Genomic DNA, 21,095 nt, shown 5'->3' on the forward strand with positions numbered 1-21,095 from the left:
TTAATAGAAGCCTATTCATGGAAATGTCTTGTATGGGAAAAACAAAGATTTAAACCGCTAAGTAGGTAAACTTATTGAGGCAAAGATTTAGGACCTAGCTGTTTCCAGTTTTCATTGGCTTTGTTTTATTTCACACATTTTCCCCTCTCACCACGCCAGCCCTAAACTCTTGAGGTGGTTAATTACAGCTGTCAGCCAAGCACACTTTGGCTTACTGTTTTGGTGGAAAGGATAAGGGCAGAGTAATGATTTTACACCTTTCCTGAAGCCAAATCATAATGTGGGTCTTCAGATTTCAAGGAAAGACTTCCAAATAAATGACCATTTTAAAGTTAGACCAATTTTATTTACATTTCAGACCATGTGGACGAGCGAACCGTGTGCAATGGAATTGCCCCTGAAAAAGATGTGGATGGATTTCATATCATCAACATTGGAAGACTGTGCCTTGACCAGCATTCTCTCATACCTGCCACCGCCAGTGCTGTTTGGGAAATCATCAAGAGGACAGGTTGGTAACTTGAGGTCCACGGGACGCATTTGTGCAGTGCTCTGATAGAACCGTTTCCGTACTGAGTGAAAGAAAACGACAAGCCATAAAACCTCAGTCTGTAGAAAGCTGTAAAGTTTTAGAAGTCAAAGAATAATCCAAAATTGAATAAAATGAGGAGCGCATGCCAGGTTACAGGTAACTGCCATTGTTCCTTGTAGGAGTGAATTTTCCCAAGAGTAGGTTTGTCTCCCTCATTTTCAATTATACACTTAATGTGCATTTTCCAAAATGAATTGTGGTTTTCCTTACCTTTAAAACCAAAATGTGATGAACATATTGGAGCCATCTCTAAAGATCCTAGGTTTTTACTAGAGGCATTTACATCTGAATTATGCTCTAAGTGCAGTAATACACCCTCGGACCCTTGAGGTGTATAGAGAGACGTTTGTCTCTACTTTAATTAATTCCATACTGCCTTTATGTTTGTGACTGTCCTGCCTCCCTACTGTCCCTTCTGTTTCTGACCACATCTTCTCCTTTTATCTTCTAGGATGGATTCTAGCACCATCCTCTTAGGACATTACTACTTGTAAAAACCTTAATTCTAACTTCTTCATTTTATGTATGAGTCAATTGTGCCCAAACCAAGTAGAGTGTGTTATATCTAAAAATTTTATCTTTCCTATCTTTTCGAGTCCCTGAAGTTCAGCACCTCTTTCTGATGGGGTAAAGGGCATGAGCTTTGTAAAAATAAATAAATAAATAAACAAACAAATAAATAAATAAACTTTTCCTCCACTTCATTTTGTTCCAGATTTGCTGAAAGTTTGATTGCCAATTAAGCTCAACATTGTTTTACTTTGCTTACTTTATAATTAGTAGTTAATATATTTTAAGTCTTTTCATGTCTAACTCTTCATGTGAATCTCCATGTTTAAAAGTAATTTAATGGCAACTTGAAAGTGTAGTTTTTTAATGAGGACAGTTACAGAGGAAGTGACAAATCTCTGAAGCGTAAAAAGAATATTCATAAATAATGAATGTGGCACATTATAGAGAAGCCACACAATAATGCAGATTTAATTAGAAGTTTTTAAAGAATGTTTTAGTTGGCCGTTCAAATGTTTAATCTGCTTCTTATTGTTGATTCTTCATTTAAATCAAACTCTATGTTTTAAGGAATTGAAACATTTGGGAAAAATGTGGTTGTAGCTGGAAGATCCAAGAATGTAGGGATGCCCATCGCCATGCTTTTGCACACTGACGGAGAGCACGAGCGGCCGGGAGGTAGGTCGGGCCTTGATTCCATATATTCTTGTGATCTTCTTTGTTCTTAAAATTGAGTCAGGACGTTTGGAAACGTGGCTCAGTATATTCGTGGATTTATGCAAATAAAAGCCTCCCTCCTCCTTCATCTAGTGATATGAGCACCTTGAAAGTGAATAAAAGAATTGCTGGAAATATATGGCCCTTTTGTCCCTATTACTATTATTTTGGCCATATACACTTCCTTTAAATAATTGACAATGCAAACATAAAGAAAAGTGGAAAGCCACTAAATACATAACAGTCTACGTTGTCAGTAGACTTCTGCATGCGCACACACACACACACACACACACACACACGCATGCACACAAACACACTGATGTATAGAAATAGAGATTTCTTATCATTATTAACCTTGGTGAATTCCAGTGTCTTGATCCTAAATTTTTAAGCATTCCTTTTGGGATCTTTGCTGACATAAGACACCTGGAATAATTTCTTAAGCCACAAAGTCCTATGGAAAGAGAAGCCCAGCCATGACATATCACTTACCTAAAATAATGAATGGGACTTTTGAATATTCCTTTTCCTTCCTGGGCCTAAGGATTTAAATATTACCAGTAATCAAAACGTATGTGCGGATCACAGTAAATTAGGGCCTGATGATGACGCCAGGTAACTTCAAAAAGCTTTAGTCTTGAGGAGCTCTTTGAAAGGCGAAATCTAGTAGTACGCACACAGTTTTCATAGTGAACATCGACAGCTCTAGCGTTACTGTTTGCTTCCAACTTAATCTACTAGGGCTTTTCTGTCTCTTAGGATGTAATATATTGATTCATATTTGCCTTTATGCAGTAATTTCTATGGTAAACAAGTTAAAACAACCAGAAATATTTACCTAGGTATACCATTTTTGTTGGAAAAAAAATTTTTTTCCAAAGATTTTATTTATTTATTTGACAGAGACACAGTGAGAGAGGGAATACAAGTAGGGGGAGCAGGAGAGGGAGAAGCAGGCTTCCGATCAAGCAGGGAGCCTGATTGGGGCTCAATTCCCGGATCTGAGATACCAGGACATGGATCCTAGGATATGGGGTCCCAAGACATGGGATCATGACTTGAGCCAAAGGTAGACGCTTAATGATGGAGTCACCCAGGCACCCCTGTTGGAAGGTTTTGACTCTGTGTCAGTGTGCAAATTTTACTTCATTTTCAACATTTTATTTTCTTACCTCATCAATAACATAACAAGCAGCATTGTGTTGTTCCACAAGCTGTATGGTACTTTCTGGTAAGTCCTCTTATTTCATTCTCAGTCGTTCTGGCATATATTAATATTATTTGCATTTTGCAGCTAAAAGAAATGAACTTTAGAGGGTTCGGGTGACTCACCCAAGGCCACACGAGGAAATGCTGGAACCAGATATGGCAGCTGGATGCTGTCTGTGTTTAGGAGGACAGACTCAGGGTGAGACCCACCTCCTGCCGCACCCTGTGTCCTTGGATGAGATATTTATGCCGGGCGAGTCTCTACTGCCCATATCCGTGAAGCGCAAATAATATTAATATCTCCTTCACTGGGTTAATGTGAAAATTAGATGAGATCTGAACGTAAAGTTCTAACTCTGGTGCTGACATCATACGTTAAGTACATGCTTGCTCAGTGTGAACCGTGCCTGTTACCATTATTTCTGTTATATGCTTAACTCAATAATCTGTGGACATATTAACCATAATGTTTTGAATAGCATGATCCAAGGCTAAGGATGTATTCTTCACCTTGGTTTGAAACTTTATTGTCTTTCTCTGGTAGGTTTTATGTTTCCTTTTTTGGGATCAAATCTAGTCTTTCCTGCAATAATTTGTGTAAACGTAGAATTTATAAAGTCTGTCAAGTATTTGACTGGAAATATGACATCATACTCTTCCAAATCATACTTTCCATTGTAATTTTTTTAATAGATGTCAGTATATTGTATGTTAAGTTCTTGATAAGTTTCCATTGTCCAAAATTCCTAAGTCTAAGAAAATCAATTTATTCCTTCTTTCCCTTCTTTACGCAATTTTTAAATTAGACGTCCCCTGTCATAATGCATATTAACTTCATAAACACTTTATATACTTCATATTATAAAATATTCTCATGAATGCATGTTGAAAATTGAATTAAAGTGGAATTAGTTATAATACTGGTTACTCACAGGTCAGATAGTTAACTTTCCACTTATAGCAGCACCTAGGTGCCGTTATAATTACAGTATCTAAAACGTAACAAATTATATTAAAAATGATGTTGGGCCGTTTGCGACATGAGTGATGTTTAACCTCATGCCTATTTAATGGGAGTGTGGTGACATATATGATTAATATAATGAATTGTTGAGAGCTGCTTACTGAAGATTTGGAGTCTGTGGGAAAGTTAATATTTCAAACGTCCCTGTCTGTTAGAGCAGTAATTATGTGCCGTGACTACATGTGCATTGTTAGCTAATGGAGATAATGAAGGAGGATTACCTCGGCAAATTCATATCTATAGAACTGTTCTGATGACACTCGCAATGTTGAGCGTTCGGCTCACGCTGTCTTTCTTTGCCAGAAGAGATTCAGAACCCCAATGATTCATTTGTGTCTTAAAGCCAAAGATAATCGTACGAGAAGAAAAATGGCCATACTGTAATTTAGCTTGATTAATACGTATCTACTCCTGGCTAGCTTTGAGTCCTGATTATTTAGGACATCAATCCCAGCTGTTTGGTGAGAAAGAGCCTATTTTAATTCCTCAAAGGCTTGAAATATTTAAAGGGCTGAGAATGTGCTCGAATCTTGAGGTAAAGAGTAGTGCTAATGCTTGACCCAGTGGGGTTCTGCAGGGAGAGTATCTTCTATTGAGGACATGGCATCACAGAAGGCTTTGTGGAGGACACGGCATTTGAGCCACTCTGTAGTTTATAGAGAGCAAGTGAGAGATGGTTCCTGTCTTTCAAGAGCTCACAGTCTTGGTGGTGAAGGGGGACGTTGATACAGAGGTACACCATATACATGTAAGGGTGTTCTAAATTATAAATATTCAATGGCATGAAATAAAATTCGCCATCTCTAAGCAAACATTGCATTTGCTTTGGGAAGCCTGTGGCTAATTTAGGGGATATAAAGATATTGACGATGGAGAATCTCTTCTCTTGAGCTCCACGCCTTATAACGATGTTTGAGTACAGTTGTGACCACCTACTAGAGGACACTGTGTCTTCTTTTAACTTCATTGTATGTGGTAACCTACCCAGGTTCACCTTTTTTTCAGAATGGAAACTGAATGCCGTTGGTCTCAGCCCAGTGTCTTTATTTTTTAGCTTTACTGTGAGGAAATAAGAGAGACATTCTTGAGTTTCTCTAAGACAGAATTTCCTACAAGATAACAAAGTACCATAATGACCAGGTGTTAAGATTATTACTTGTCACCAAAAGAATACAGAATCTAATTTTATTTCAAGGTTTTCAAGGTTTCAAGGTTTTTTTTAGAGTTGGTGTTTTTCTGTGTATTTTATATTCTTATGTAGGACATCACATCTAGACAGACTCCCCCCAAATTGTCACGACATGTAGCTACATGCTTCTCCTTTGGCTGAAAGGTTGTGGTATCATTGCAGTTCCTACATTGATGCAGGAACTTTTTCTTTTTTTAAAGATTTATTTATTTGAGAGAACCAGAGAGAGAGAACACAGTTGTGTGAGCGGAGAGGCGGGGCCGGGCGGGGGGATGGGCAGAGGGAGAAGGATAGAGTCCCAAGCAGACTCAGGGCTGAGTGCGGAGCTGGTGTCGAGCTTGATCTCACATCCCTGAGATCATGACCTGAGCTGAAACAAAGTGTCGGATGCCCAGGCTCCCCTCTACAGGGACTTTTTCAAGTAGCATTTGAAAGGGACAGCAAGCCGATTATGCTTAGAGTTCTATGGGCTCAGGGGTCTTCTTGATTTCGCTCAGACAATATGCATTCAGTACTTAATTCTCCTGTGAAATGCTGCAGGGAAGACTTAGAAAAGACTTAGCTCTCTGTGTCTGGAAGATGACAGTCCGCATCTGCAGAGTTCATCTCTGGACACTGTTTTCTCCCAATGCGGCTTCTGCATTGAGGTTCAGCTTTTGAATTCCATCTGCCCTTCTGCTGCACCTTTCTATGTATCAGGTCATTTCTATTCAAGGGGCAGGCTATGTAAATGGAAAACCGTAAGATGTTTCGCCAAGAGAATGCCCTTCCTTTGTGAAAATGGGCTCCAGGTGTGAAAACGAACACCTGCCCGACTGGGACCGTTCTCTCTCACCTCCGGGAGGTGCTGTCGGGAGGCAACCCGGGAGCAGACGTTCCAGGCAGTGCAGTGTGATCTGAGTGGTTTGTGTGATGGAGCTCAGCCCAGTGCCGGGCTGGGCCAGGCGCTCTCGGATTTCAAAGAGAGGAGCCAAATAGGAACGCCTAGGAACGCAGGAGTCACGCAAAGGCTCACCCCACAGGCACTGAGACTTCGTCTTGTTGGCAGCGGAGTGGAGTGGGACGTGTGCTGCCTTCATGGAGTGAACCATTGTCAAACGGGGGCAGGGGGATGGCAGGCGTTTCCTCTCTGTTCCTCCCAGCCCACTACCCCTGTTAGAAGGACCCGTGGTGAGAGATTGGAGATGGTATGTCTTGTGATGCCTCTGTGCCCATGAGAGACCTTACTGAATTCCAGCACTGAGTTTGCATAGAAGAAGGCAATAGGAAATAAAATGATTGTTCTAGTCTCCTTTTCTAAGCTGAATGATAAGAGTACTGCTTCATTGTTTTAAGATTTTATTTATTTGACAGAGAGAGAGCACAAGCCAGGGCAGGGTCAGAGGGAAAGGGAGAAGCAGACTCCATTGAGCAGGGAGTCTGATGTGGGGCTCAATCCCAGGACCCCTAGATCATGACCTGAGCTGTAGTCAGACACCTAACTGACGGAGCTGCCCAGGTGCCCTGAGTACTACTTAATTTTTAACATCTCCTAAATTCAACCAGCTCTTATCTGGAAAGCACTGTACTTGGAAAATAGCATGTTTTCTTACATCAGGAGGCTGGAACTATTACATTCTCGCAACCATCATTAAACATTATTTATTGATTCATTTCTTTATTTTTTTTAAGATTTTATTTATTTATTTGAGAGAGAGAGAGAGACAGAGACAGAGAGAGAGCAAGTGAGAGCAAGCACCAGCAGGGGGCAGAGGGAGAAGCAGACTCCCCTTTGAGCAGAAAGCCTGAAGTGGGGGCTCCACTTCATGGGGCTTCATGATCCACTGGGATCATGACCTGAGCCAAAGGCAGGTGCTTAAGTGACTGAGCCACCAAGGCACCCCTAACCTTTAAAAGGTAAAGTAAAGTTCACATCTTTCTCTTTCCCTCTCATTTTCTCTCTTTCCCCATGACCTCAGAGCATGAGACATTTATTTTATGACCAGCACAAAGCAGCCCTTTTTGTAGTGTCTCCAAGCCTGCATGTTCAAGGTACCACCCTATAGCTACATTCTTTTTTTTTTAATTATTTTATTTTATTTTATTTATTATTTATTTATTTATTTGACAGAGAGAGATCACAAGTAGGCAGAGAGGCAGGCAGAGAGAGAGAGGAGGAAGCAGGCTCCCTGCTAAGCAGAGAGCCTGATGTCTGACTCGATCCCAGGACCCTGAGATCATGACCTGAGCCGAAGGCAGCGGCTTAACCCACTGAGCCACCCAGGCGCCCATCTATAGCTACATTCTATTACAGAAAGCTCAACCTCTTTTGCAGCTCTTGGCACAATTATGGTGACTAATCATTCATTCCTAACTGTTTAATGGCCGGCTTTCCTACTAGACTGCAAGCTCAGGAGGACAGAGAAATAGCTGATTTATTCACCATCATATTCCCCACCTCCATGACAAAGAAACCAGCTCCTCTGTAAGAAGACAGCAGTATCTATTAGCAGCTTAAGGGGGAAAAAAATAATTGTAAAGAAAAGGATAGATCCTGAGTGTTTTACTGGAAAAACACGGTGATGTCTTTCAATTAATGTTGCCAGCAGTACCCTCCCCTCCATTCGCGGTGTCCTGAGATCTCTCTCCTACCAATGACAGCCATAATCTTAAATCACTTAATTTAAGTGTCATTTAATTTAAGTGTCATTTAAGATTTAAAGTCTGCTAGTGTTCTTCACTTCAGACCAAAAAATCCCACCTATTAGGCAAAAACAAAACTATCTTCTACTTGAAATTAGGAAAAATTTTGTCTATGGCATACTGCCCTGAACACACCTGATCTCATCTGAAATTATTAGAAATTCCTAAAATCTGGAAGAAAACATTTCAGTCTCTAGAAAAGAAATAATTCATACCATAAATATAAGTGATGATTTAGTGATTTAAAAACATAAAGTCAGGGGTGCCTGGGTGGCTTAGTTGGTGGAGCTCTCAGCTCTTGGTTTTGGCTCAGGTCATGATCTCAGGTCCGTGAGACTGAACTCTGCTGGGCTCTACACTCAGCGGGGAGTCTACTTGAAGATTCTCTCTTTCCCCCTCTCTTTCCCCCTCTCTCCACGTACTTGCTCTCCCTCCAAAATAAATAACTAAGTTTATAAAAATAAATAAAGTCAGTGCCAAGAGTGTTATTATATAAAGGTACTAAATATACTTAAATAGTGTGGGCTGCACTCTGTTTAATCAGTAAATATCTCTGAAGTCTCTTCTTTTTTCTTCTTCTTATAATTTGTTGCTTTTTGTATTTTGAGGTCTTTTTCTATTTCCCATTGTGTATATTTCTCTACACTTTCAAGGCATCTCAGTGCTGCTCCTCTTTACCCTCTCCCTCATCGTTCTGTTTTAACCCCTTACCTGTCATTCTTCAGCCTCTCAGGTAGGGGCACGCCCTCTTACTCATGTCTTGTATGTCAGCTCAGATAGAAGCCTCGGGCAGGCTTTTCTGATAGCGCGTCTCACCCTCTCACACAGACCATCATGGATGCACTGAAGAACTTTTCCTTCACATCATTGATCAGTTTGTGATAACCATTTCTTAGTGTCCTTATTTACTTACTGTTCATCCACACTCACTAGACTGTTAACCCCACAAAAGCAAAGACCACATCTGCTTATCTGCCCATTTTATCTCCAGCACCTCACACAATAGCTGTCCAGAGTCTTTGTTCAACAAATGAATGGGTAAATTTACTTTACTCCTGGAAGAGTATCATGAAAATTTTAATACAACTATTCATAAGCTGTATTCTTAGCAGCACCGATGTACCACAAAATCTTAAATGGGTTTGATTTTTTTTTAAAAGGGGGAGGTGTTGTTCAAAATAAATTTGGGAAATCTGGATTAAATAAATCAAGCTAGGGGTACCTGGGTGGCTTAGTGGGTTAAATCCTCTGTCTTTGGCTCAGGTCATGATTCCAGGGTCCTGGGATTGAGCCCCACATCAGGCTCTCTGCTCTTCGGGGAGTCTGCTTCCCTTCCTCTTTCTGCCTGCTTCTCTGCCTACTTGTGGTCTCTGTCTTTGTCAAATAAATAAATATAATCTTAAAAAAAAATCAATCAATCACTTGACGGTGATATTTCTCAGAGACTTTAATATAGTGATAGAGTATATAGTCTTTAACATGGTAAGCACTGTGACTCTCTGGCTCTGGAAGTTGGTTTTCATTTTTTGTTTTTTTTCCCTAACAAAATACATATCTCTGTATTTATATTTGCTATATTTGCCCCCTGGATATTTGCTGTCTTTGCACTAGCATGCCTCCAGAGGTCTAGCGTTTTTCCACAGAGAGGTTGCCGAGAAGGGCTGTAAGCAGCGCAGTGCACTTCAAGAAGCCTGAATATTTCACTCTCAAATGCAGGCAGAAATCTTGGGTTCTTGGGAGCACTTACTTAGTATTCGTGTCTGATCTTTTAAGCCATGTTTGCAGAATCGGACATTGTAGGAAGGTCCTTGAGTTTATTTTCATCTGTAATCTTGGAGAGTAGAAAATAAGTGCATAATTATATAAAGCTGTAACGAACAGACCCCTCCCCTACCAACACACACACACCCCTTCCAGTCAGAGCAGCTAGAAAGGACAGAACAGTACTTTGGCTCATGCCAGCACCCCTTGTCCCGTGGCTAAGCCGATTGGCCCATTTTGGCTAGAGTTTGATCACTTTTTTTTTTTTTTTTAATATATAGCTTAAAATCTGTTTCACAATCAGAAAGTCTATCAGTCCTGACTTGGCAACTTGGTACCGTGGAGAATTTGGTCACCTGCAGAACTGATTCATGTCAATGACTCAAAACATTTCATTCCTATTAATAGGAAAATAATCCTAGAAATAGAAGGTTTCAAAACCAATATCTTCATTTATGACTGCCACACTGTTCACACCATAGCTGCAGCCTTGAATGGCAAAGACTGACTCCTGGAGCAGGAGAATTTGGCGTCAGTGAGCATGGGCTCTTTGGTTCCATTGCCTGAACACATATTCTGTTCCTGCATGTCCCTGTGAGGTCAGGGTGTGCATGGTTGTTGGGAGAGTTAAGCGAGCTGATACCTGTAAAGGATTTAGTATTCACACATGGTGAGTATTGAGGACAGGCTAGCTATCACAGTATACTTATTCTAAAAAGTATTCAAAGTGGGCCACAACAGTATATGAAACACCATGCCAATGTGAAATAGTTAAAAGGGAGAAGCAAGGCCTAGAACTAAGAGCCAAGAATAAGGCTATTAAAAATAGGCCTGTCATTAAATCTTCACGGATATATTACCACTGCCAAGCACATTGCTTTTTATGTACTAGTGCTGAATATATGTTGGGTGAATGTGTTTGAGTCTAAGCTATACTTTATGATTAGGTCACTAATTTCATTTTGAGAGCTCCTTCACAGGAAAAAAATGATTGGTTGTCCAATTACATGTTTTTAGAATTAAAAATAAATACATGCTCAGGATAAATAAAATGGTTTTTGGTGTTAAGACTGAAAAATAATTTCTCCTGAGGGTTCTTATAAGCAGGAAACTATGTAATGAACTGAATAATATTCATAACAGGCTTTTTAATTTGTTGAAATGGCCACATTATATAGGGCTATTTCTGTTATTGCTTAAGCACAGATTAAAGCTACCACTGGCATGCATTTCTTTTATGTCACTAGATATTTCTTCTCATTCTCTGTTTCTGGGTCATTCTGTTCTTCCCAACTTCTAAACCAGTGCTTCTCAACTTCAGCTGCCCACTGAAATCACTGTGGGGCTTTTAAAAATGCGGCTGCCAGAGCCCAACACAGAACAATTAAATCACAATCTTCCAGATGGACCTATCAGTATCAGTATTTTTTAAAATGCTCCATAGAGGATTCTAATGTGGTCAGGGTGAGGACAACTGCTCAGAACATTGGAATAAGCCTAGGGCTTCGCTTGTCATTCCAGAGCCATTCCTAGGTCATCTTTTCTAGTCCCATAGCCTTAAACACCTTCTGTATTTCCTATGTGTCAAGACCCATGTAACCACCATCCACTTGACACGTCCACTTGGATGGCCAGTAGGCACTTCAAACTTACATATGCAAACCTTCAATCTTAATTTTACTCCCCATAGTCTGTCCTGTTTTCGGAAGTGGCACTGTTACTTCGCCCCACTGCTCAGGCCACCCTTTACCACTCTCTCTTACATCTCTTATCTTACCCATTAGCCCATGTTTAAAATATACCCATGATCACCTCCACCAAAGGTTCTAGTCGACAGCCACTGTCTTTCCCTCAGAGCACTGTGAAATTTACAAACCAGTTTCTCAGCATCCGTCGTCCCTTCTCTCACCCGCGGCTTCCCATAATGCTTAGCCCAACATGACAGCAGAATAAAATCCAGAGTCCTTCACGTGATACGCGAGACGTACAGGAGCTGGCCTGGGCTGCGTGTTTTTACTCACTTCCTCCCGTTCTCACCCTCCGTCACTGCCCTCCAGCCACGGCTGCCCTTTGCTTCCCTAGAACACACGTCATACGTGCTTGTGTGTCGGGGTCCTTACCAGAATGTTCTTTTGGGAGGTTATTTACATAAAATATTTTTCTGATTTCCTTTGGGTTTCTCCCCGAACGTCACCTCCTCGGGCTGTCCCCACCACCTTATCAATATATCACCTGTGCTGTTATTCTGGATTCACTTACTCTGCATTCCTTTCTTCATAACACTTATTCCTACATAGAATATTATTATATATACTCTTTGTTGAATAAATGAATCTGTTACTTAAATAATTTTTGGCCAAATAAAGGGGCAGATTTTTTAAATATCTAGAGACACTGGTGATGAGGACTTAGTCCTCTCTAATACTCTTTGTCTCAAAGGTACTTTGAAATGGTTGTTTAAAAGGAGTGAGCTTGAAGTGGTATTTGACTAATCAAAAATGAAACCATATTCCTTAGCTGTATCCACCTAGTAGCCCAGGGTGTCTGGAAGATAACTGAAGGACTGATCGATAGCAAATCAGATCAAACAGGTCTTGACCGGATACAAACACATTTAAAGCCTGGCCCATTTTAACCCTGAAAAGCAGGTTTAGCTCTGAGTGCTCTGTAACTCTCTCTAAAATTATTTAAGCGATTTAATCTAGAAAAAAACAACTGAAGTTAAAATAGAAAACTTACAGGGTCACCTGGTGGCTCAGTGGGTTAAGCATCTGCCTTCAGCTCAGGTCACCAGCCCAGGGTCCTGGAATCCAGCCCCACATCGGGCTCTCTGGTCAGTGAGGAGTCTGCTTCTCTACTCCCTCTGCTGCTCCCCCCGCTTGTGCTCTTTCTCTCCCTCTCTAGCTCAAATAGATAAATAAAGTCTTTAAAAAAAGAGAGAGAGAGAGAGATTTAAAAAAAAAGAAATAGAGACCTTCAGTAAATGGAATTCAGGAGTTGGGAGAATGAAGAACTGTTTCACACTGTCTCAAGATCTGGAAAATGGCCTCTTGATCATTTTACAAATGGTAAAAAGTAAAGCTAAAACCTTTTGTATTACAGGCATTAGCTGGCCCCTTATCAGTATTTTCTGTCATTAGCTGGCCACTTATCGGTACTACTGCTACAGGCCAGCAGTAGATTCAGATTCAGTGGAATCTGAAGGCAGAATTTATCCAGAGGAAAAAGAGGTGTCATCCAAGATCCCTCAGTGGCTTCCCAATTGTCCAGCCATGCTGTTCCGCCAACTGACGTGACGATGTCGTGGTTGCCGGCTCTGATGTAACTGTGAACCCGGGCAGTGTTGCTTTTGTCCGCCCGATGCAGACAGAGGCTGTGGCTTGCTATAATTAGAGCTTGGACGCTAGAGCCAGACTGAATTAGTTTGAATTCGGGCTCTTAGATGGTTTGTAGGACTTTGGACAAATTACTGGACTTCTTGTGTCTTCTCAGGTTCCTCGTTTGTCAAATACAAATAACATTAGCGTCTACCTCATAAAAAACACTCTCGCGGTGTCTTGTGAAGATTGTGTGATAGGAAAATGTATGATAATTTTGTGTAAGGTGCTAGAACAATGTTTGACGTGTAGCAAGTTCTTACATAAGGGTCATTGTAACCACGTATATATAGGCTCTGTCCATTTAGCTGCTACAGAGTATTTCTCTGTAGAGGGGTTTTTGCTCTTTTGTTGTGTGCTTCAAGCTGTGATCACAGCTTACGGTGAGGGTAAGAAACACATATTTCCAGTTCAGAGTCTTTAGACCTCTAGAGGCATTTGTCCAAAAACAGAACTCAGGCCGCTTTTCTCCTTTGGATGCTGTTCTGGTGTTGAATACTGAGTTTTCCTGTCTATAATTTTCTCAGTATTTTGCCTCTATTTTTATTTTTATTTTTTTAGAGGGAGAGGCAGGGGGAAGGGGCAGAGAGAGTGTGAGAATCTTAAGTGGGCTCCACACCCAGCACGGAGCTCGATACAAGCGTCACGACCCTGAGATTGTGACCTGAGCTGAAATCAAGAGTTGGACTGACTGAGCCACCAGGTGCCCCTCCTTTAAACCAGACCATTGAATGAGTTAATGTATATCAGGAATGACTTCGTTTTCTCTTATCCAGAGCAAACGACAAGGTAAATGCGTACGTGTAAGAGTCGAGCCCCTACTGGACTGGCCATTTTGCTTCATCCACCAATGCAGGTATTTAAAGATTTGCCTCATGGAAAAGGACGTTGAGACTTGTTCTGTGCTGCTGTTGAAGACAGATCTAGGATCATGATAAAAGTTGCAAAAAGTGAGACCTCGGCTTTTACGAGGAAGAAGTTTCTAACTGGGCTAAATAAATGCCCGTCTTGCATTTTTATGGGAAATAGTTATCGATGGGCCTGGATGGTGAAAACATAGGGGGAATGAAGCAGAAGCAAAATAAATTCTACTCACATCAAGAATCTTTCTTCCCTAAGACCTTTGACTGCTCCTACACTGTTCTCAGCTACAGGAGAAGGTAGTGCTCTTTGCCGACCCTGTGGCTTATACCGCCTTTTAATGTGGAACTGACCACACTGTGTATTCTCATCCTGATTTGCATAACTGTTTCTCCCGTGAGCATGTGGGATTGTCTGTCTCCGTTGCTTAGCATGGTTCTGGGATTATTTCTTGATCATCGAATAAACGAAGGCAGGAAATGACCTAGAAACGTCCAACAAAAATAAACTCCTCATTTCGAGTCATTTAAACAACAACAACAAAAAATGCTACTTGAAAATGAAGCATATTGTGCTGTTTGTTCTAACGTCTTTTTAAGTAGCAAGTATTTTTTTCCTCAAATTGGCACTCTGTGTTAGTTGCTAAAACTCTTTGCCACAATCTGCAGTTTTGCATAAATTACAGTGTAATCATAGCCTAGAAAACTGCTCAGACAGCTCCCAGTAGACAATTCTTGATTGACCGTGGACTTCTATACAGCAAGAAGCCTATCTTGCCCAGCAGTTAATTATTAAGTTCTAACAGAACTCTCAGATTCCAGGAGATAGGTCCTAACTTTTTTTACTCTTGCTGTATCTTACAAACATGATGTCAAACACCGGGTACCGCGAAATTGCTTAAGATTCTGCTTATAAAAGTTTTTATCTGGGTCTGTGTGATAGTTAGAAAAATTAGGCCCTCGCCCAGGCTGGTATCACATGCACAGTAAGAGGATAAAGCTGAGTGTGGGAAAAAGTCATCTGAGGGTCAGAGATATGCATCATTCTGCCGAGTAGGTGCTGGGGCTTGTCGGTGCTGGTCACCCCAGGGAAGAGCTGAGGAGTTAGGATTAGGGGCAGCGAGCCAGAGGATTCGCGGAAGAAAAGTAAGAGGGCGCCAGACCTGAAAACAGGAATGACAAGACCTCTCACAGCTTCACTAACCAGGCAGTGTTCAGGCTCGCTGGCCCGCAGCCCCGGGAGCAGGTACCGCGGCTCTCAGCAGCAAGGGCCAAAGGCCGAGAGACTGAGGCATGATTTAAACACATTTACCTTTAACTCCCCCGGTTTACCTCTCTTTTGCTGTCACCCTTGGAGACATTTATTTTTTAAGATTTTATTTATTTGAGAGAGAGAGGCAGAGAGAGAGAGAGAGAGAGAAGCAGGCTCCTTGCTGAGCATGCAGTCCAATATGGGGCTCCGATCCCAGGACACCGGGATCATGCCTTGAGCTGTAGGCAGACATTTAACTGCCTGAGCCGCCCAGGTGCCCCAACCCAAGAATTATTCAAAAAAATTCCAGTGGAAGAACCTTGTAATTTCTGATCTTTTTTCAATAATTATAACTTTATTGATTTGTGATCAAAGGAAATATCTGAGGTTTATATAGCTATTTTTTTAGTATTAATTGAATTATTTTTGTATCTGAAGTCGTATCACTTAAAAAATATTCATTGGTCACATGGAAAAAATATATGTTCTACCTTCAAAATGTGATATATTACAATCAGGCACATAACATTAATTATATTACGTACATTTTCTATATCTTTGATCTGTTGTGCATTGAGAAAGATGAATTAAATTCAGCAAATAAAATGTGTTTCTTTTTCAGTTTGTAGCCCCTGTAATTTCTGTGCATGAACTATATTTCTCTTTTATATATTATATATTTGTCATTGTTGTATGCTCTTTTGAATCATGTCTTTGCATTATAGTGTGTATTTCTTTGTCCTATTTAATGCTAAATTTCTCTTTATTTGACAATAAGAACATATTATATTTTTTGTCATTTCCCTGTTACACATTTGCCCATTTTTTATTTTTAACATTTCCAAACAGCTTTGTTTTAGATATACCTTACATAAAGTAAAGAATTAGATTTCGTTTTTGCTTTGTGAGCCAATTTGGAAATATTATTCTTTTAAATAGGTAACTTAGGAAAATTTATTATGATGATAAATATATAAGATGTGAACTGTCATTATTTTCTGTTCTATTTGTTTTTGTGGCTTTTATTGTTTTTTTTACATTTTTTTTCTTTCTTGTGTATGGTTCTTCTGATACTTAGGGAGGTTTATTTTTACTCTAATAGTTTTAACTTTACACAGTACTCTTAGTTCTCTTTTCTTCATATGGTATCTATTGATACTCTAATTTTAAGAAATGATAGGAATATTTTCTTTTTCTTCCCTGATTCCATTTCTTTTTTCTCCTACTTGATATTTGCCAATAAAAATGATCTCTTAATGTTTTACCTTATACTTAATATTCTTATACTTCTATTATTTGATTGATCGACTTTAAATGTTTTCTGTTGATTCTAGTCCTTAGATAGTAGGTGGACATCAAGCTTTCTCATCTTTGCCCATCTTTGTTCATCTTTTTTATTATGATATGTTAGTCACCATACAGTACATCATTAGTTTTTACTGTAGTTTTCCATGATTCATTGTTTGCATATAACACCCAGGGATCCATGCAATCCTTGGGTTTGCCATTTTTAAAATGCATTCTTTTATTTACTTTAAAAATAGAGTAAAATTCACTCTTTTGGGTGTACAGTTCCATGAATTTAGACAAACGCATGTAGTCACATCACTACCACTAGAATCAGAACAGCTCCATCACGCCCTGGATACTCCCGGGCTGGTTTTCAGATGGCATCTTTTTACTAATTCTGTGTCAAATCTTTTTGTTGTTGTTGTTACTTACCATTGAATGAGTTGGGTTTCTTGGATCTGCTATTTGCAGGGTAGTTCTGCTGGGGGTTGGGGAGGAGGTGCCAGGCTGTCCTCAGATCCCTTCTTCACCACTTACACCGACTCAGACTGCTTCCTGCTGAAGTGGCTCCTCCATGGGAACTCTCCTTTACCAGCCGCCATGAGCTTGACTGGATCCAAGAGGGCTTCTTCGCATGTATTTCTCTCTTTGCTACAGATGAGAGATTGACCTGAGCCCTCCACCTTCACACAGTATGTCTCTGCGCTCATTTTCAGAGACCAGCCGCTCCTGGCCATCTCACTCTCTGCATGTCTTTGCGGCTTGTCTTCCTTCCTGTGTGGTGTATGCTAGCTGTGCCCGTCCTGGGTAATGCTCAGATATTTTTTGGTGTCTGTGGAAAATATGTCTTCTAGTTTTGCTGAAAATGGAGATCGTGGAGTTTTCGTTGTTGTGATTAAATGTGTAGCATTTGTATGTTCTAGGAGAAGAGAGAAGGCCCTGTCTCACACAGCTGGGTCTTCACCGGAAGTTCTTCTTTGACTTCCCTTTCACTCCTCTTCCTTGGCTCACTCTTGAAGCGCTGCAAACCCCTCAGGCTGCTGAGCTCTCTTATTCACATATCAGTTCCTTAAATACTTCCTGTTCTATTTTATACCTCTTTGTCATTTCCTAAACATACAACTTCACAATTAGTCCATTTTTTTCTGGTTATTCTGTTGTCTTGGAATGCCCTTTCTTTCTTTCCTTAATTAGTATGCCCTTGCTCATACTTTGAGACCTAAAAAAAGGATACCGTTTCCTTTAGGAACCCTTCCTAGACACCCTCAAGAGAAGACGCAGAATTAATTTCTCAGCTGTATTCCCACAATACATTGCCCCATTTTGGGTGCCCTTATCTTGCTGTTTTCAGTATTTACATACCTTGTTATCAGACCAGTGAGTATCCCCTGCATTTACGTATTAACCCATCAATACAGAACTTTCTGATGCTTTGTTTCTAGAACCTTACTTTTAGCTCTCTTATGATGGTCAGCACATACTCTCATATGGTCTTAGCTGATTTTCTGCTGGTAATTGAAGAGTATGATATTCTGGGTGATCTAGGTTTTCTTTTCTGGATTTGTTCTTAATTTCAAAGCAATTTTCCTGCTCTTAGGCTGTAACTGAATCTCCTCTAGAATTGGAACATTCATAAATTTTGAAAAAGCTCAGTAACCATTAATGGACATTCTTCTCCATTCCAGGTGATGCAACAGTGACCATAGCTCACAGATATACTCCTAAAGAACAACTGAAGACCCATACTCAGCTGGCAGATATTATCATAGTAGCTGCTGGTAAGTTTTCGGTGGCTGTTAATTTGGTAAAATGTCATCAGCAGAGCAATTCCTGCCCTAATTGCTGACATGTCCATAAAAACAGTTTCTTGGGAGAGTTAGGCCTACATATGACTAACTTCCCTTGACCGGATCTTGTTTCTGGGCAATTATTATATTGGCTCATTGTGCCTACGTTAACATTTGTCACTTCATTATGGAAAACCCAAATAGCCTTTGGAATGACAGATTAAGCACAAGAACGAATATGCATGTTGCCAGTTCCTTCAGAGATGTGGTTGATTCTAAACATGAATGAGTTATGGGGAAACGGGTAGGAAATATTCTTGAAAATATAGCCAGAGCTAGCTCATGTAGGACCTTGGGAAGGACTTTGATATAAGCCAAGGATGGCTGAGAGCAGGAGATTGACGTGGCCTATGGTTTTAAGAGTGCTTAAACTATGTTAAAGAGTGTGGACTTGAGAAGGAGGAACAGAGAAGAGGTATTGGGTTTTCATTTGTGGGATCAAGGATTTTTCATAATTTGTTTTATATTTGAAGCATACAAAATAATTCTACCCTGTACTTCTGCCTCTACTCTTGCCACATAACATTTCTACATTGAAGACGATTGTGACTCTTCTTGCTTTATCCAGGGCTTAAATGAGAGCCTTTTTCATTTTGTTTATCAATTAGATATTATTGGTGATTTCTAGACTTTACATTTGAATTGCTGGGTGGTTATAAACTGTAAAGGAAGAGTAGAAGTTCCAAAGGAAATTGAGTTTGATGAAGAGAATGATAGCTCAAATTAGTTTCAACCAAATTTAGTTTACTTTCTTATTCTGATATAGGCCCTTCTCTGGAAATCAGAATATATGTGTGATGACTCCATGTAGAGTAATTTGCATCCTGATAGAGTAAAAATACAAATACCCCCTTTTTAGGAAGTCCCCAGTAAGCTGGTACATCTAACCACATTTCCAGTTTTTCTGAGTAACTATATATTCAGGTGATACTGAATGCAAATTTTTGAATGGGATTGACAGAAGGAAGACAGACGTTTAGAGAAGCAATAAACTTTTTTGGACCCCAGATAACGTTAAGTGAAATACTGCCACAGCAACTGATGTATTCAGAGAAGACAAATATTAAACTTACTTCTTAACAACTTGTAAAGAATATTTCACAGTTGATCTTAGTTTCTGTTTCTCTGTTATAATACTGAATGGATATTTTCTTCTAGTGAGATAAAAATCCCCCGATGTGCGTTTAGCTTGCGTTTTTCTTGTCGTGGGAAATGGAAGATAGGCGATCCTCTCTCAAGCACTGCGACATTCTCTTGGGATTAAAGCAAGCTGCATGTCCCAGTCATTATGGCCACCCCTGTCATCATCCTTCAGTGTCTCCTCTACCCTCACCATATGCTCCTTTGTAAAGGCCTAAATCAGCACTAAGTACGAGGTGTTAAAAAATAAAATGAGAAAAGAAAAAGGAAAATAAAGGGAAGGGAACAGAGGGGAAGGACCAAACCTATATCGAATTAATAAAATGGGAGCCAGGAGGTAGCAGGTGCACCAAGCCAGCAGGTGCAGAAGCAGTACTGAGGTTCTGTCTAGTGCCCATTATCCAGGCATCCTGTCACCACCAGAGGGCGCCAGGCAGGTGGCTGCTGTCGTAGACAGCCACGCTGGATCCACAGTTCACGGGTTTCACCACACTCCCGCCCGGTGGTGGCTGGAGGACATTTTGAATGACGGTAATGTGAACAGGCCTTGTATTCCAGCCCTAATGCCAGTCACAAGACACAAAGGTATGCTGAATGCTGGAAGACAGTCCCGTAGATGATGTTTATCAATTAGATAAATTGCAGTCGTCCTGAAGAAATAAATAAATATTTTGATAATGGGAAATTGGGGGGAAGAAAATTGAGAGCTTATAAGAAACAACTAAAGATTGCTCATTTCCCTGCCCTTATTAATCACCTGGAGAATTTAAGGATAAAATATGTCGATATTGGTAAATTACAGTGAAATTATAAAGAAGGAGCAAGTTAACATAAAAAAGAAATTCCATATCACCAGACAGTAGGACTGAAATCTTACTAAAATGAAGCACATCTCGCATTCTGTGTGGGAAATAAGCAAATACAATGAGCAGTGGGTATTAACGAAGGAGATAGTGATCTAATGGCAGAGGTAGCTGGAAAAGGGAGGGCTGGTCCGTCGGCACAACTGGAATGTCAGCATATATGGAAGCAGTCCCACCGAGGAGTCGGGAGAGTCGGAGGAGGAGCGGTGCGTGATGTATCAGAAAGATTGATAACGTGTGAGGGATGACAATGAAGAATGTAGTGATGAAATCTCGGAATGGGCTTGCAGAAGAAAAAAGCAAAAAAGGAAATCATTGTGTAAAGATCCTGAGGCATGAATAAAATCAGCATATGTTAATATTCAGCTCACCCCTCCAGTTTCTCAAATTCCCATGGTCCTGTCCTTCCTTATAGGTTTAACTATGGATCACTTCCTCTTTGAAACCTCTCTCTGCACATTCAGGATTTAGATTAATTTAGAAGCTCAAATTTGAAAATCAGATTCTGTCAAACTATGCATTTAGAAATAAGAAACTTCAAGTCTCTTCTCAAAACCTCTGAGTTCACAGAGAGAATGAATCTGGGGGACTTTCCTGGACCGTGATTATGGTCCTTAACGTCTTTTTATGGTTGTCCGTCACTGTCACTAGACTGTAGTAGGGACAGGACTGGTTTTTGTTTTTGTTTTTGTTTTTTTAATGTGGTATATAAGTGCCTCAAACAAAATCTGACACACAGTGAGTACTCGATTAACGTGTGTTGTATTCATTTTGAAATT

General features: G+C 40.2%; 1 protein-coding gene across 3 annotated transcripts in view; it reads left to right on the forward strand.

Moving 5' to 3' along the window:
- The window catches only part of MTHFD2L (methylenetetrahydrofolate dehydrogenase (NADP+ dependent) 2 like), a 126,460-nt gene that overhangs the window by 37,425 nt on the left and 67,940 nt on the right, over window positions 1-21,095 (forward strand). For all 3 annotated transcript variants that reach the window (XR_004283498.1, XM_032334580.1, XM_032334579.1), the window contains exons 4-6: window positions 359-511; window positions 1,673-1,780; window positions 18,152-18,244. Coding sequence is in view for 2 of the 3 variants with exons in the window: in XM_032334580.1 (XP_032190471.1) it covers window positions 359-511; window positions 1,673-1,780; window positions 18,152-18,244 (354 nt within the window). In the remaining variant the exon portion in view is untranslated. The remainder of the gene's footprint in view (window positions 1-358; window positions 512-1,672; window positions 1,781-18,151; window positions 18,245-21,095) is intronic.

This window comes from Mustela erminea, chromosome 2 (genome assembly GCF_009829155.1).
Source record: "Mustela erminea isolate mMusErm1 chromosome 2, mMusErm1.Pri, whole genome shotgun sequence".
NCBI classification, from domain to species: domain Eukaryota; kingdom Metazoa; phylum Chordata; class Mammalia; order Carnivora; family Mustelidae; genus Mustela; species Mustela erminea.